At 36.1% G+C, this 13,721-nt stretch overlaps 1 protein-coding gene across 1 annotated transcript in view; it reads right to left on the reverse strand.

The window, feature by feature from the left end:
* Window positions 1-844: 844 nt before the first annotated feature.
* The window catches only part of LOC123541230 (uncharacterized), a 34,901-nt gene continuing 22,024 nt past the window's right edge, over window positions 845-13,721 (reverse strand). Inside the window, exons 4-5 of the mRNA XM_053526084.1 lie at window positions 9,902-12,521; window positions 845-1,938 (exon numbers count right to left, since the gene is read on the reverse strand). Coding sequence (XP_053382059.1) covers window positions 12,169-12,521 — 353 coding nt within the window. The 3' untranslated portion in view covers window positions 845-1,938; window positions 9,902-12,168. The remainder of the gene's footprint in view (window positions 1,939-9,901; window positions 12,522-13,721) is intronic.

Here is a 13,721-nt window from a genome sequence, read left to right on the forward strand (position 1 = left end):
ATGCCCATTAGTGGGTACTGAGATACCAGCTTACATATAAGAATTTAAACCAAAACTCCTAAGTTGAAAAAGGAGTATAATTTTGTAATATGCGAAGTAGAGTTATTGACCCTTTGCACTGCATGTCACATCATGACAGTGAACTAGTGTGTGAAATTTCAATCCTTTCCCATTAGTTGATACTGAGATACCAGCTTACATACAAAAACTTAACCAAAAATTTCTATGTTGAAAAAGGGGCATAATTTTGTAAAAAAAGCAAAATAAAGTTATGGCACCTGTTTTGTGCATGTCAAATCATGACAGTGAACAAGTGTGTGAAGTTACAATCCATTCTAATTAGTGAATACTGAGATACCAGCTTACATACAAAACCTTTACCAAAAATTCCAAGTAGAAAACAGGGGCAAAATTTTGTAAAAAAAATAGAGTTATGGAACCTGTGCAATGTAAGTCAGTTTATCACAGTAAATAGGTGTGTGAAGTTTCAATCCATTCCCACAAGTGGTTACTGAGATACCAGCTTACATACAAAACCTTAACCAAAAATTTCTAAATAAAAAAAAGGGCCATAGTTTTGTAAAAATAGCAAAATAGAGTTATGGAACCTGTGCAATGTAGGTCAGTTTATCACAGTGAATAAGTGTGAAGTTTCAATCCATTCCCACAAGTGTTCTGAGATACCAGCTTACTACAAAACTTAACCAAATTCTAAATAAAAAAGGGCCATAGTTTGTAAAAAGCAAATAGAGTATGAACTGTGCAATGTGGTCAGTTTATCACAGTGAAAGTGGAAGTTAAATCCATCCCACAAGTGTGCTGAGATACCACTGCATACAAATCTCAACCAAATCGGGACGCGGACACGAACGCCGACGCATGGACGAGTCCAATAGCTCTACTATTCTATGACTATTCGAGCTAAAAATGATTCCCAGCTTTACTTTTTTATCAAAATTATGAAAAGTCCGCTACGGACTCTACAATATTTTCGTAAAAATATGTTCTTCCTAATGTAAATATGAATGTCGTCTGCTAGGAACAAATAATGTTCTACAGAGAGTCTAAGTCATATAATAGTCGTCTGCTTGAAACAAATAATTTTCTACAGAGAGTACATGTCATATTAGAGAAATAGTCCTTTAATTAGAAGACTTCCCCATGAAAATAATAGATGTTGTAGTATATGGCTACGGACTATGCAAACAAATAGTGATTTTGAAAACGACATGATAATATGCCTCACAAAGTATTTGTTTCTTAGAACAAAATGCATTTAATATTTAAACAATTCCATCTTTGCCGCGGTATGTCAAACACAGCAAATTTCGTTGTACATGTATTTGCCATAAAACGGCAATTTCCAAATATTTTAATTTTATTATCCTAAAATAACAATTAACCATTGTTAGCAATTAGCATCAGAATGAAGCCAAATCAAACCTTTCTGAAAAAAAAAAAGACGTATGACAGCGCGTGGGACTTTTTGAAAGCCTTCCACATAATACTAACGTACATACAAAACTTTACTTATTAACGTTTCTTATAAGAAAAAAGTTCAAAAGCGATGTGTTTACAAAAGTGAAAGTCAGACATTTCATTACTAACTAATAAGAAATTCAGTATGATTTGTCTCTAAAAACGAAAATTTATATCTGAAAGCAGTTTTTCTCACAGACTCTTGGGTATAATACGATTAAAGTCCTGCAATGTTTTTGTCCAATGGCCGGAAACAAGAGGTGATGCCAAGTATATCATGGTGTGTGTAGCCTAGCCGCCGGAAGTATAGATCTTTGGTCCAGAAGTATTTGCGGCCAATTGTAAATCCACGTATTTTATTGCGATATATACGTAGCATGGCCGCCGGAAATACGTCTATAGTTTTGAGGTGTTGTCAGTTGGCGTCGATCTTTTATCTGAAGTATCAAGGAAACTGACCTGAAAAAGACATTGAAAATAACATAATTAACGTTTTTACTATCATTTGAATACTCGCCTTACTGCGCATATGTAACCATGAAAAAGTTGTAACCAATTTCAAAATTTAAGCTTGCATTGCTTCACAAAGGCATGAGACAAGTTTTAGCATAGCTCACATACGACATTCAAATCCATGGACATGTTTAAGAATGTTGACATATACGATACAGGTTTAAGAATGTTGACATATACGATACACAAATTTGCTGGCATATTTTTGAACTTCGAGCCAGCTCGACATTGAAACTTTATTGAATGTCGAGCTGCCCAGACATTCGACGTTCGATATTATATTTTTTTATGTTTCTTAGATACAAGTCACTAAATTTATTGTACTTTCTGAAAGTCTCGGTAGACTACAAAATTAGTTAACTGAATGCCATGTATAAAGTCATTTTTTTTACAATGGTGAGAAAGAAGGCATGTATTTGAAAACCAGGCAGAATGAATTACCTTTTTAACGTCTTGGTAAGAGAGCGATAATTGTATTTGAATTGCTGCAATTTGAAACAGACGGATCTCCTGAAGTGAGTGATCAATGACTTGAGAATAAAACAAGGTTCTTGAAACATTCTTTTTCATACAGTAGCTTATAGGGATCAATATGGACGCCAGAGAAAAAAAAGACGTGTTCTGCGAAACTAAAGTAATCATAGATGTAAGGGGAAATGAGAAATCGGAAGGGAAATCCTTAGTAAAAAATAAAATACTAATAAAGGTTCAGAAACTATAACAGTGACGCTTTGCGGATAAGATGGAGAAAAATGTTATGTTCAGTAATGAATGCTACCAACAGAAATAGGAAATGAGAACACTAGAAATAAATACAACAATAGGAACAAATGCACGAACAGACGAAATCTGGAGGGAGAAAATAATATGAATCAAGGCACTGTCTAGCATAGGTATTTATCTTTTATACATATTATTATCCACTTACGAAGAAATATTTAACCCTCGAAAGAAAGTAAAAATTCGCTCTAAACAGTTTACATTTAGTGTTATCATACCTATTACAGCGAATATCATACTTCGTAAAATTTATGGGAAACCGGTGTGACGGTGACATCATTCATCGCGTTCTCGCACTGGCTTTAAGATTTTATTTGTTTGTTGTTTGCACTCCACGCAGAAATTTGACAATACAATACAATACAAATTTTATTTATTGTCGGTATGGCACAAAACAAATCAAAATTAGCTATGAATAAGATTTTTGCACTTCAAGGAAGAGTTGCTAGACTTGTTTTAAATAAAGAATTGCAGACACATACATTTGAAATGTTAAAAGAACTTGGATGGATGAAATTTTCTGATCGATGTAAATACCATACTGGAGTAATGATATTTAAATCTACAAAAAATCTGGTAGCATCTTACATAATTATCTGATATTTTAACATTTTCCAGCAATGAAATTTATGGCCTTAGATCAGTTATACATAATGATATAATAATACCCAAATGTCGCACAAATTATATGAAACGATCATTTAGCTATAATAGCGCTAAAGTATGGAATATCATTCCACAAAATATTCGTTGTGTGCATTCACTTTCTTCTTTTAAAAGCAAATACAAAAAATACTTATAATGGTCTGAATAATCTACAACTTTTTTCCTGCAGTTGCTATTTATTTATTTTCTTTTAATGGATGAATGCGTATCTGAGTGGTTTTTCTTTTTATGATTGTATACATACTTTATTTTTCTAATTAAATGGAGTGTTTGTCAAGAGTGAATGCTTTATTTAAATGTTCATCATTCTAATTCTGTCTTATATTATATTTAGATAATCTGTTTTAATCTATTTTTGTGTGTAATATTACAGAAGGTCACATTGAAACTTAAGATATTTAATATGTTCTAACACTGTTATATATCTTTATGTGTTACCTTCTTTAAATAAAGTTATTATTATTATTATTATAGCTATTGAGCGACTTGCGATGGGCTTTACACTTCCTGACCGTTTTTTTTTTCAGTAGCGTATGCAGTTTTCATTACGAAAAAAGTAAAAGAATCATGTTGGCGTGGAAAGCGAATTTCTATGACTGATTCGGGTGCTCGGATGTTCGTGGAGACAACAGTCTGCGATGTATATATAAAGCGGAACCGGAAAACATCGAAAATATGCCTCGGTATATGAAGAAAACAAAGACGAGTAATTAAAACGTTAGTCTCAGGGATTTTAATCCCCTACTACGCAGAGGTCAAAGGTTGAATGGCACTCGGCGACGCTCAGATGAATCAGAGGAAGCAGCTACATGACTGAATGTATCCATGGAAACGACAAACACCGGATGTCGACCTAGACGAGATTTACCGAGAGCAGCACTATAGGTTATATACCAATACAAGAAATTGTTCTTTGTTTCATATAAAATTCAGCTAGTTCAGAACAATTTTGTTACAGTTTCTAGATTTTCACTCCGTCGTAAACCTATTTTCCACAAAATATCCATACATTTGCTTCAAGAAAACGAAAAGAAAAAGGGGTGTTGAATAGTATGCAGTGAAATGCAAGTCAACTGAAGTCAGGTACCCTCATATTGCCGCATTTCAGAAAGCGGTCCGCAGAATAAACACCCTACATTCGTTTTCAAGTAAACAACTCGAAAACATGCGAATATGAGCATGAAAAGTGTCCTATTTTATGTAGAATTCATTCCACGAGTGAAATAATGCCCATTTGGCCCCCGATTTACACGCAAATGCGCGAAAAATGAAAAAAATAGGATTTATTTATTAGGGACTTCTTTCGACTACACCACGGAAGCACATGTACATTTTGGACCGAATTACTGCATCATCACCTATATAAGCTGACAATCTGATCACCTCGGCCTTTATGCTACGCGTATTTACCGGAGAATACGGAAATGCCCGATGTGCACGATGGTTAAGTTTGATACAAAAACTCTGATCATGTAAAAAACAGACAGACGGTAAACTAGTGTAGAAAACGTGTGCAGACAGGTTTAAATCATGATATAGCTGTACATCTAATTTTTAAAAGAGTGCAAATGACACATTTAATAATGAAAAATTATACCACTAAATTCATGCGCAAATTATCTCGTAATGAAATAGAAAATTGTATTATCTACCCGGGTATAACAGCATAACGCGCGATATAAAGGAGGTGATGTTTACGTCACATCCTGTTTTTGAATTGTTTTGTATCATTATTCCTGACAGAATACTTGTGAAAACTTCAGTCTTTTCTCACTCTGTTCACATAAACTCTCGGCTTACTGTTTTATCATACATTTATTACCAGTAACTTCAGAAGCCAAAACATGTAACAATGGTTTTAACAAGCCTGTTTAAAAGAAATTTGCACACCAAATATTTCACGCGTTGCCTAAAGGCAATAACGTTCTGACGTCTAGAGGTTTTTGGAGGGTAACCCAGTTTAACATCAAACCGACACTTCATGTATAGTTCAGGCACGAGTGGGTCCTGGTCAGAACCACCGACCTGACGTTGCCCCCATAAAATCTCACGCGTACGTAGACATATTCTTAATGAATGTAGTAGTTCTGGTTTAAGTGTGCGTTTTATGGATGTAATATGCCGGATATGCCAATGTTATTCGCCGGAAATGCCTCCGTGGTCCAGTCATTCGGCGGATATGTACTGTGAAGATCTTTTTATGGCAGATATAGGCTTTATTTATGATTTATTGCAAAGAAAAATGTCTGCGGATGATTTTAAGCTTTGATTATATGCTTTGCAAATAGCTGCTTGGTAAACCGGAAGTCAAAGTGAATACTTCCTGGTATCTGTCCACGCAATACTAGCGTTTTTTATCGCGTTTTCTGAACGACGAACAGTGATTTATTCAAGAGCAAATCACTAAATGAGATATATTATTTCGATTCTAACACGTTATCAAGGACTTTAAAGTACACCTTGTCGGCATGCATTAAATATTTGCCCGATTTCAATCGGGTTCTTTTCCAGCGCGCCGTTACGCCGCTTGACGCTATGACGTAATAGTTGTGACGTCAGAACAGTGAATTGTTGTTTAATAAATCACTGTCTCCAGCCTTCTTTGTTTAATAGGAAAATGAATCGGATCGTGTTAGAATCTTAAATAACCATCTAAATGCAAATTTCTTATAACCAAAAAAAAAAATAAAATAAAATAAAAAAAAAAACGTACTGAATTTAGAAGGTCTATTCTGTGAACAAAACTGGAAATATTGCAATATGAGGGCTGCCGTTTTAAGCAAATGTATGGATGCTATTTTGAACATGTGCCGATGACTGAGCGAAAACAAGAAAGCATATGAAATAGATCTGATGTGTCTGTAATATATATATATATGAGCCGTGCCATGAGAAAACCAACATAGTGGGTTTGTGACCAGCATGGATCCAGACCAGCCTGCAAATATGTGCAGTCTGGTCAGGATCCATGCTGTTTGCTAACAGTTTCTCCAATTCCAACAGGCTTTAAAAGTGAACAGCATAGATCCTGACCAGGCTGCGTGGATGCACAGGCTGTTCTGGATCCATGCTGGTCGCAAAACCACTATGTTGGTTTTCCCATGGCATGGCTCAATTATATGAAGCTACAGTGATGTTACTAACCCAGTGCGGTCAACTAATAAAACAGAAGATGTGTGCGATATTTTAAAGCATTTGGACAAATTCATTTCAGAACGTCATGCCTACAGGCAACACTAAGATAAAGAGACATACTTTTGACAAAATAAAAGCTGGACTTAACATGCAACTGTCCTGTGAGGTCAGATGTTGATGCAAAATGTGTGTGCGCAGTTTATTAAGAGAAACCTGCATATATGCAAAACTTATGGGGTGCGCGGTGTTGAGACAGACGCCGACGGAAGTCAAGCTTAGATAACTAAACTATATGTTCGGGAAGTGTTCCCTGTAATGTGACGAGCCTCAATTCTTAACATGAAACAAATGGCCATCTTTCATCATTTCTTTAATTAAAATAGTTATGCTAAAATGTCAAGATATTTATCAAATACGCACGAAAGAAATATCCCATGACTGCCTGACCTTTGTCTTTTGACATACTAATTAAACAGGTGTTAAGGGGTCATCTATTGACCACAGGCAATTATCCTATGATATCTGAAGCCTGTAGTCCAAAGTGTTAACCATCGATATTAGTTTTAAGATCACTGTGACTTTGACATTTGACCTTTTGACACAAAAAGTCCGAAAGTAACTGTAACCTTGACCACTGACCTACTGAACAAAAGAAAAATCTTTCATCTACTCACTAAAAACACCCGCCCTTCCTGCAGTCAAACGCGTTCTACAATTATAAGAACATCACTATGTCCCTGCGACTATGACCTGGACCATTTGAAAATATAAATATGTTGTTTATTGACAACAGACAGTTGTGCAATGAAATTTGACACCAGTGGTCCAAAGCCCTTCTCTATTATCGATGTGAAAACATTTCCAATCCTAAGGTCACTGCAACCTAGGCCTTTGACATATTTACTTTCAAAACAACAGAGTTCATTTACTTCAACGTGCAATAATTTAAAAAAAGATGCCTTTTACAGTTATCAATGTGAAGCCGCGTTCAGTCTCAATGTCACTTCGGTCTTGACCTTTGACCTCTGACCCTTAGAACATCAGGGCTCATTTACTGATCACAAGCAACCATTCTTCTTAGTTTGACGCACGAAGGTTAAAGACTTGTTTATTTATAAATCAATGTCATATCGTTTTCAGTTTCAGCATCAATGCGACCTTGACCTTTGACCTAGTGACCCTTAAAACAACAATGTCATTTACTGACCATAGACAATCATCATATGAAGTCTGGCCTCTGTTGGCAAAATTGTGCCAGTTATCAATGTGAAACCGCTTTTCGGCTCAAGTTCACTGTGACCTTGACCTTTAACCTACTGATCCTTTAAACAACAGGGGCAATTTAATGTATACATGCAATCATCCTACCAGTGTAGGCCACTGACTGCGACCTTAACCTTTGACCTATTGGATCTTTAGACAACAAGGGTCTTTTGCTATCCACATGCGCTCACTCTGTTAAGTTTGACGCCGGTAAGTCAAATTGTTTTAAAGTGATCAATGTGAAACCGTTTTCAGTTTCAATGTCCTTGCAATTATGACCTTTGGCCTATTAACCCGTTATACAACAGGGGTCATCTTCTGACCACAGGCAATCATCCTATGAAGTCTGAATTCTGTAGGCCGAAGATGTGAAACTGTTTTCAGTCTCTGTGACATTGACCTTAGACCTTTTGACCCTTGACTCAACAGGTGCCAGGATACGTTTTAAGTATTAAGGTCACTGCGACTTTGACCTTTGACCTATTGACCTATAAAACTACAGGGGTCATCATCTGACCACAGTCACTTATCCTTTGTCGAATGTAGGTAAACATCTTTTTCAGTTATTAATCAGGATACGTTTTTATTCTAAAGATGACTGCGACATTGACCTTTGACCTATCAACCCTTAAATCTACATGAGTCATCTTTTGACCTTAGGCAATCATTCTATAAAGTTTGGCACAATTATCTATTAAAGGTTGAATTATTTTTTCAGTTATTAGTCAGGATACGTTCTCAGTCTCAAGATGACTGTGACCTTGACCTTTGACCTACTGATCCTTAAAACTACAGGGGTCATCTTCTGACCACATGCAATCATCCTATAATGTTTGGTGCATGTAGGTTAAAATCTTTTTCGGCTGTTAATCATGATACTTTTTCAGTCTATAGGTCACTGTGACCTTGACCTTTGACCTGTTGACCGGTAAAACAACAGGGGTCATCTTCTGAACTCAAGCAATTATCGTTAGAAGTTTGACGCCTTTTAGGTTTAAATCTTTTTCAGACTCAACTGAGACTAAGAATGTTTTGTAAGCATCGGGTCAGTTATCAATGGGAAACCATGTTCATTCTCAAGGTCACTGTGACCTTGACCTTTGACCTATTGACCTTTAGTACAATAGGGGTTATTTACTGACCACAAGCAAGCATCCTATTAAGTCTGACTTCTGTAGGCCAAAGTATTTTTCAGTTATCGATCTAAAACCGTCTTCAGTCTCAAGGTCATTGTGACCTTGACCTTTGACCTTTTGACCCTTGAAATGACAGGGGTCATTAACTGACCATAGACAATCATCCTATGAAGTCTGACATCTGTTGACCAAAGTGTTTTTAGTTATCCATGGTAAAGAGCGTGTAGTTTTATTTTGTTCTTGATCGGAAAGAGACGTACAGACAGACGGACGGACGTTCCTACATATGAATACTTTTGTTCTCTCTATTGTTCTTTTAGCCATGTAAGAGAAAAATAGCCACATAAAAGCCTTACGGAATGAATGACATCAAAGAAAATGTACAGTTACCTATTGTTCCTATAGCCACCCAAGTATGCAAATGTGAGCTCGGACAGACAGACGGACGGACGGACCGTCTTCAGTCTCCAGGTCATTGTGACCTTGACCTTTGACCTCTTGACCCTTGAAATGATATGGGTCATTAACTGACCATAGACAATCATCCTATGACGTTTGACGTATGTTGACCAATATTTCAGTTATCCATGGTAAAAAGTTTTCTTTTGTTCTTAATCGGAAAGGGATGGACAGACAGACGGACGGACAGACGGACGGATGGCCCGACTAGTAGATGCAGGCCCGATATGGTGCGGGAGTGGAGTGGGTTTGGGGCTTATAAAACTTTAAATATACTCCAATTTCTCAAGATGAAAAATAATAACTATGGTCAATTTGGGAACAGAGATCAATGAACGATTTCTGTTCTCAAGGAAACATTTTTTACAAAGATGGCCCCTTTTTACATGACGTGGCTCAATTCTATAAAACTGTTAAAATATATATTTAAGTTTAGAATATAATAAATAAAAGCAAATAAAAGAACTTACTTGTATATTAATCCATGTATAAGAACGTCCATCCTTTCCTCCGAATTGGCTCCAACAATTAATTTTCCACACGCGACTGTCACTATTTTTAATTATCTACACATATGTATGTCACAAAAATGTTATATGTCTGTGTGTAAAGGTGTAATATGTGTTTTATGAATAATGTTTATATACATTGACACTATATGTCTGAGTTTATATAGTAATTTAACTTTCAACATTTGTTTCAAACACAAACTTCCCCCACTCATCCTGCGTAACTCGGAAATTCTGAGATGAGTGTATATATTGTTTAACGTGTACAAACTCTGTTTCCGGTTCTATCTCACACCTCCATATTGTTACTGTGACTTTGTGTGAAAGTTTCTCCACTACCTTAACGAGATCACGAAATGTTGAAGCAGATATGTTTACTTCACACAAATAAACACTTTCAATATTCGCCATTTCAGGAGGCAGCGACATTTCACCTAGATTGATATTCCACAACTCCACGTGTTTCACTTGACTATTGACTTTCAATTGTGACACTCCAGATATATTGCACAATTCTAACTTCCTTAGATCTGAATGCTGACTAAAATCTAAACTGAAAGTACACGAACGCTCGTGCTCGGTACAGTATAACCACCACAATCTAATCTCCGTCATTGTTTTTCTGTTTATAATATAATTCAGAAAGTCATTCAGTACATCGTGGCTCATATAGAAATCTGTGATCTGAATTGCTTGTAACAGAGAATTATTCTGTAATGTTTCCAACATTTCACGGCTCCAAGAATCACGTAGACCTAGACCAGGCGATCTAACAGTGACACATTTCGACGACTTGTCCAACAGTACAGGAAGCTGTGCGTTTTCTTCTGTACCCAAGTAGAATATTTTATTGATCTGGAACAGTTCGTGCAATTCACAACAATCAATAATTTCACGTAAACTACGACCACTGTCGCCTGTGTCGATATTTATTGACGCCATGTTATTTTTATTTTGTACCGCGAGCCGTGCTAAATATGTAAAGTATTTTTCTTCTTTACAATCTTCACTAAAGAAAAAATATTGGCAGAAAAGTTTGAGTTCCTTATCGCTCGTGTTTTCTTTCATACAAGAAATGTACAAGTCTTGTATGTCTTCCAGAGGCTTACAGTTCCAATCAGTCGTGGATCTGAATTCGCTCGTTATCTTATCTTCGCTGATAACAGAAAGAAATTCCTGTGATATTGAAGAAATGATTTCTGTATTCATTCCGCTGATGAAAACAAGCACTGTCGACATGTCAAGAATACTTTGCAAACTTTTGCATTTGTTTAGAACAATGTTTTTGACATCATTTTCATTTTGACAGCTAATGTACAATGCACACAAAAATTCTTGTATTGTTTTGTGCGAAAACGAAACTTTAGTAATTTGTTTGAGTAGTGTCTTTTCTGTACTTTGTGTTAATATTCCCGAGTTTAGACTTAATTCCAAATCATTTGGTGTGAGATACTTCTCTGCCACTGCCTTGTAAAAAACAAGAGTGTTCTCCTTTGTTTCACTGAATAAAGTTTCATATGCCAATTTACCTAAAGCTTTCAGATACGTGCAGTATTGATTACAATGTTCATGTTCACTGAAGCATTGTGGGATATCACTCTGGGAGGGTTCGCCCGTTGGTTTCATTTCCGGATGTTTGCTTAAAGTTCTTGACAGCAGGAGTTCAATAATGCTTGCATATAGTCCACACTTTGACTGTCCTAGTGGAATGTCTTCACACCATAAACTAATGAGATACATCGAAAGAAGGGGGACGGATTCCATTTCCTCGAGTTTATTTTCTTTGATTTTTTATTTAATTGTTTGGCCAGGATTTTAGCTTCAGCAACATCGAGATTCTTTATTTTTGAAATCGCTCTTTCCTCTAATGTCTGTGCTGACTTGGAGGTTAGTTTTACTAGTTCTACTTTCTTATCTATTTCACTATTTTTAAGATTTAACACACCTAATTTCCAAGGTCTTGTTGTTGTAAGGATTACACACTTTTCACGAGCATTACGATGAGGGATTACTTTTGGCACTTTTGTACATTTCTTTTCAGGATGGACCCATTCATCTAAAGCATCCAAAATAATTAAAGATCTTTCCCGGTGCAAAATACGCTGTATAGAATCTAATGTCATTTTTGAAGACTGTGACAAATTTTGTATAATCTGATTCATTATCAAATCATCAATACTGCAATCATCAGAAGAATCCGTAATAACACAAGAAACAAAAACTCAAAATCACGCATGGCAGTTATCGAATCTTCTGAGAAGTACTTTTTTGTATTTCATTTCGGGACGATGAGTCTGGCACCATGTGACAGCCAGATATTTTGAAAATGCAGTTTTTCCAAATCCAGCATCAGCGGTTAAATATATTTCACAACTGTTTTCAGACTGGAATACGTCCGACAACGATTTGACAGGCGTTTTAGTCTCTTTCCCAGCTGGCTTTTTGTCCTGCTTTTCAATGAAATTCATTTCAGGCAAAATGTAAAAATCTACAAGGGGAGTGTCGTGTCCCTCGACTAGCGGTGACAGTGGTATTGTACCGTATCTTGTTTTGTAGAAGGTTGCCAAATCGTCTTTCAGCTCTGAAATATAGGGAAACAGACGTCAAACATTTCAGTACAAAAATTCAAGCCAACATAGCCCGTCACAACATAATCATTATGAATGCTGTAATCTGTTTTGATTAATACTGAAAGAAAGCGACCTAACAAAATTACCGATTGACTTCTTATTATGTTCGTAAATGACTATTGACCCCTAATTTATAAATGAATTAATGGCCATTTAATTGATTTGGTTTGAATTTGTTTCGGTCAAGAGTGTCAAAAATCATTTTCATTGCCAGTATAGTTGTACCAATGACCGCTTCAAAGGTAGCTAAGTGCATACTACTGACAATAAAAAGGTAGATAGATGTATTCTATTGACCGGTAAACCATTTATTTTCATATTCTAAAAATGATAGAAGAGAAGAAGAAAATGTTTCAAAAAGTCAGCATTATGTTTTGGATTTACCCCGTTTTTATTTTCAGTATTTTAGTCATGTAATGGCGGGCAGTTACAATGTAACCTAATCCTGGATTCTCTACCAGCACAAACCTGTTCTCCGCAAGTAACTGCAAACCTCCCCACATGAATTCTCAAAGGTGGAGGACGAATGATTTCAGACACAATGTCAAATTGACACGGAGAACATACACCCCACCCGGGGATCGAACTCGCGACCTTGCGATCCGAAGCTCTTCCTGCTGAGCTAAGCGGGCAGGCTCTGCAACATTATGACAGCATTCAAAGTGTATCTTGATTCTGCTTTATAAGACCCCAATGTTATTTATATCGATGTTAATTATCTCCAAGGAACTTTACCTCTAAGAAAATTAAATTTTATCATTTTACCAAAATTAAACAGTGAGCGACACAAATGTGAAAGTAAGGGGTATACTATATTAAAACTGCAGGGGAAAAGGTGTTCTTAAATGCTCCTAAAATAGCCCAGAATGCAGGAAATGAAGCGCTGTTTTTAAGAATTTTCAAAAGGCGGGGCGTGTATATAGGAGGGGGTTTTATGACACCGTTCCCCATAGCTGGTCGGTACTGTTTTTTTTTTCAGCCTGTTAAACAAAAACTTCTACTTCTACTGGTAAACGTCTAATATCTACAAAAATACACATTAAATCGTGTATAAAGACAAATATTTGTCACTGTAAGGGTACAGTTGGACCCTCACACCTGAAAAAAAACTTGCTGTAAAAGTCAGAAGTATACAATTAAAACTGAAAATT

This window comes from Mercenaria mercenaria, chromosome 16 (assembly GCF_021730395.1).
Source record: "Mercenaria mercenaria strain notata chromosome 16, MADL_Memer_1, whole genome shotgun sequence".
NCBI lineage: Eukaryota > Metazoa > Mollusca > Bivalvia > Venerida > Veneridae > Mercenaria > Mercenaria mercenaria.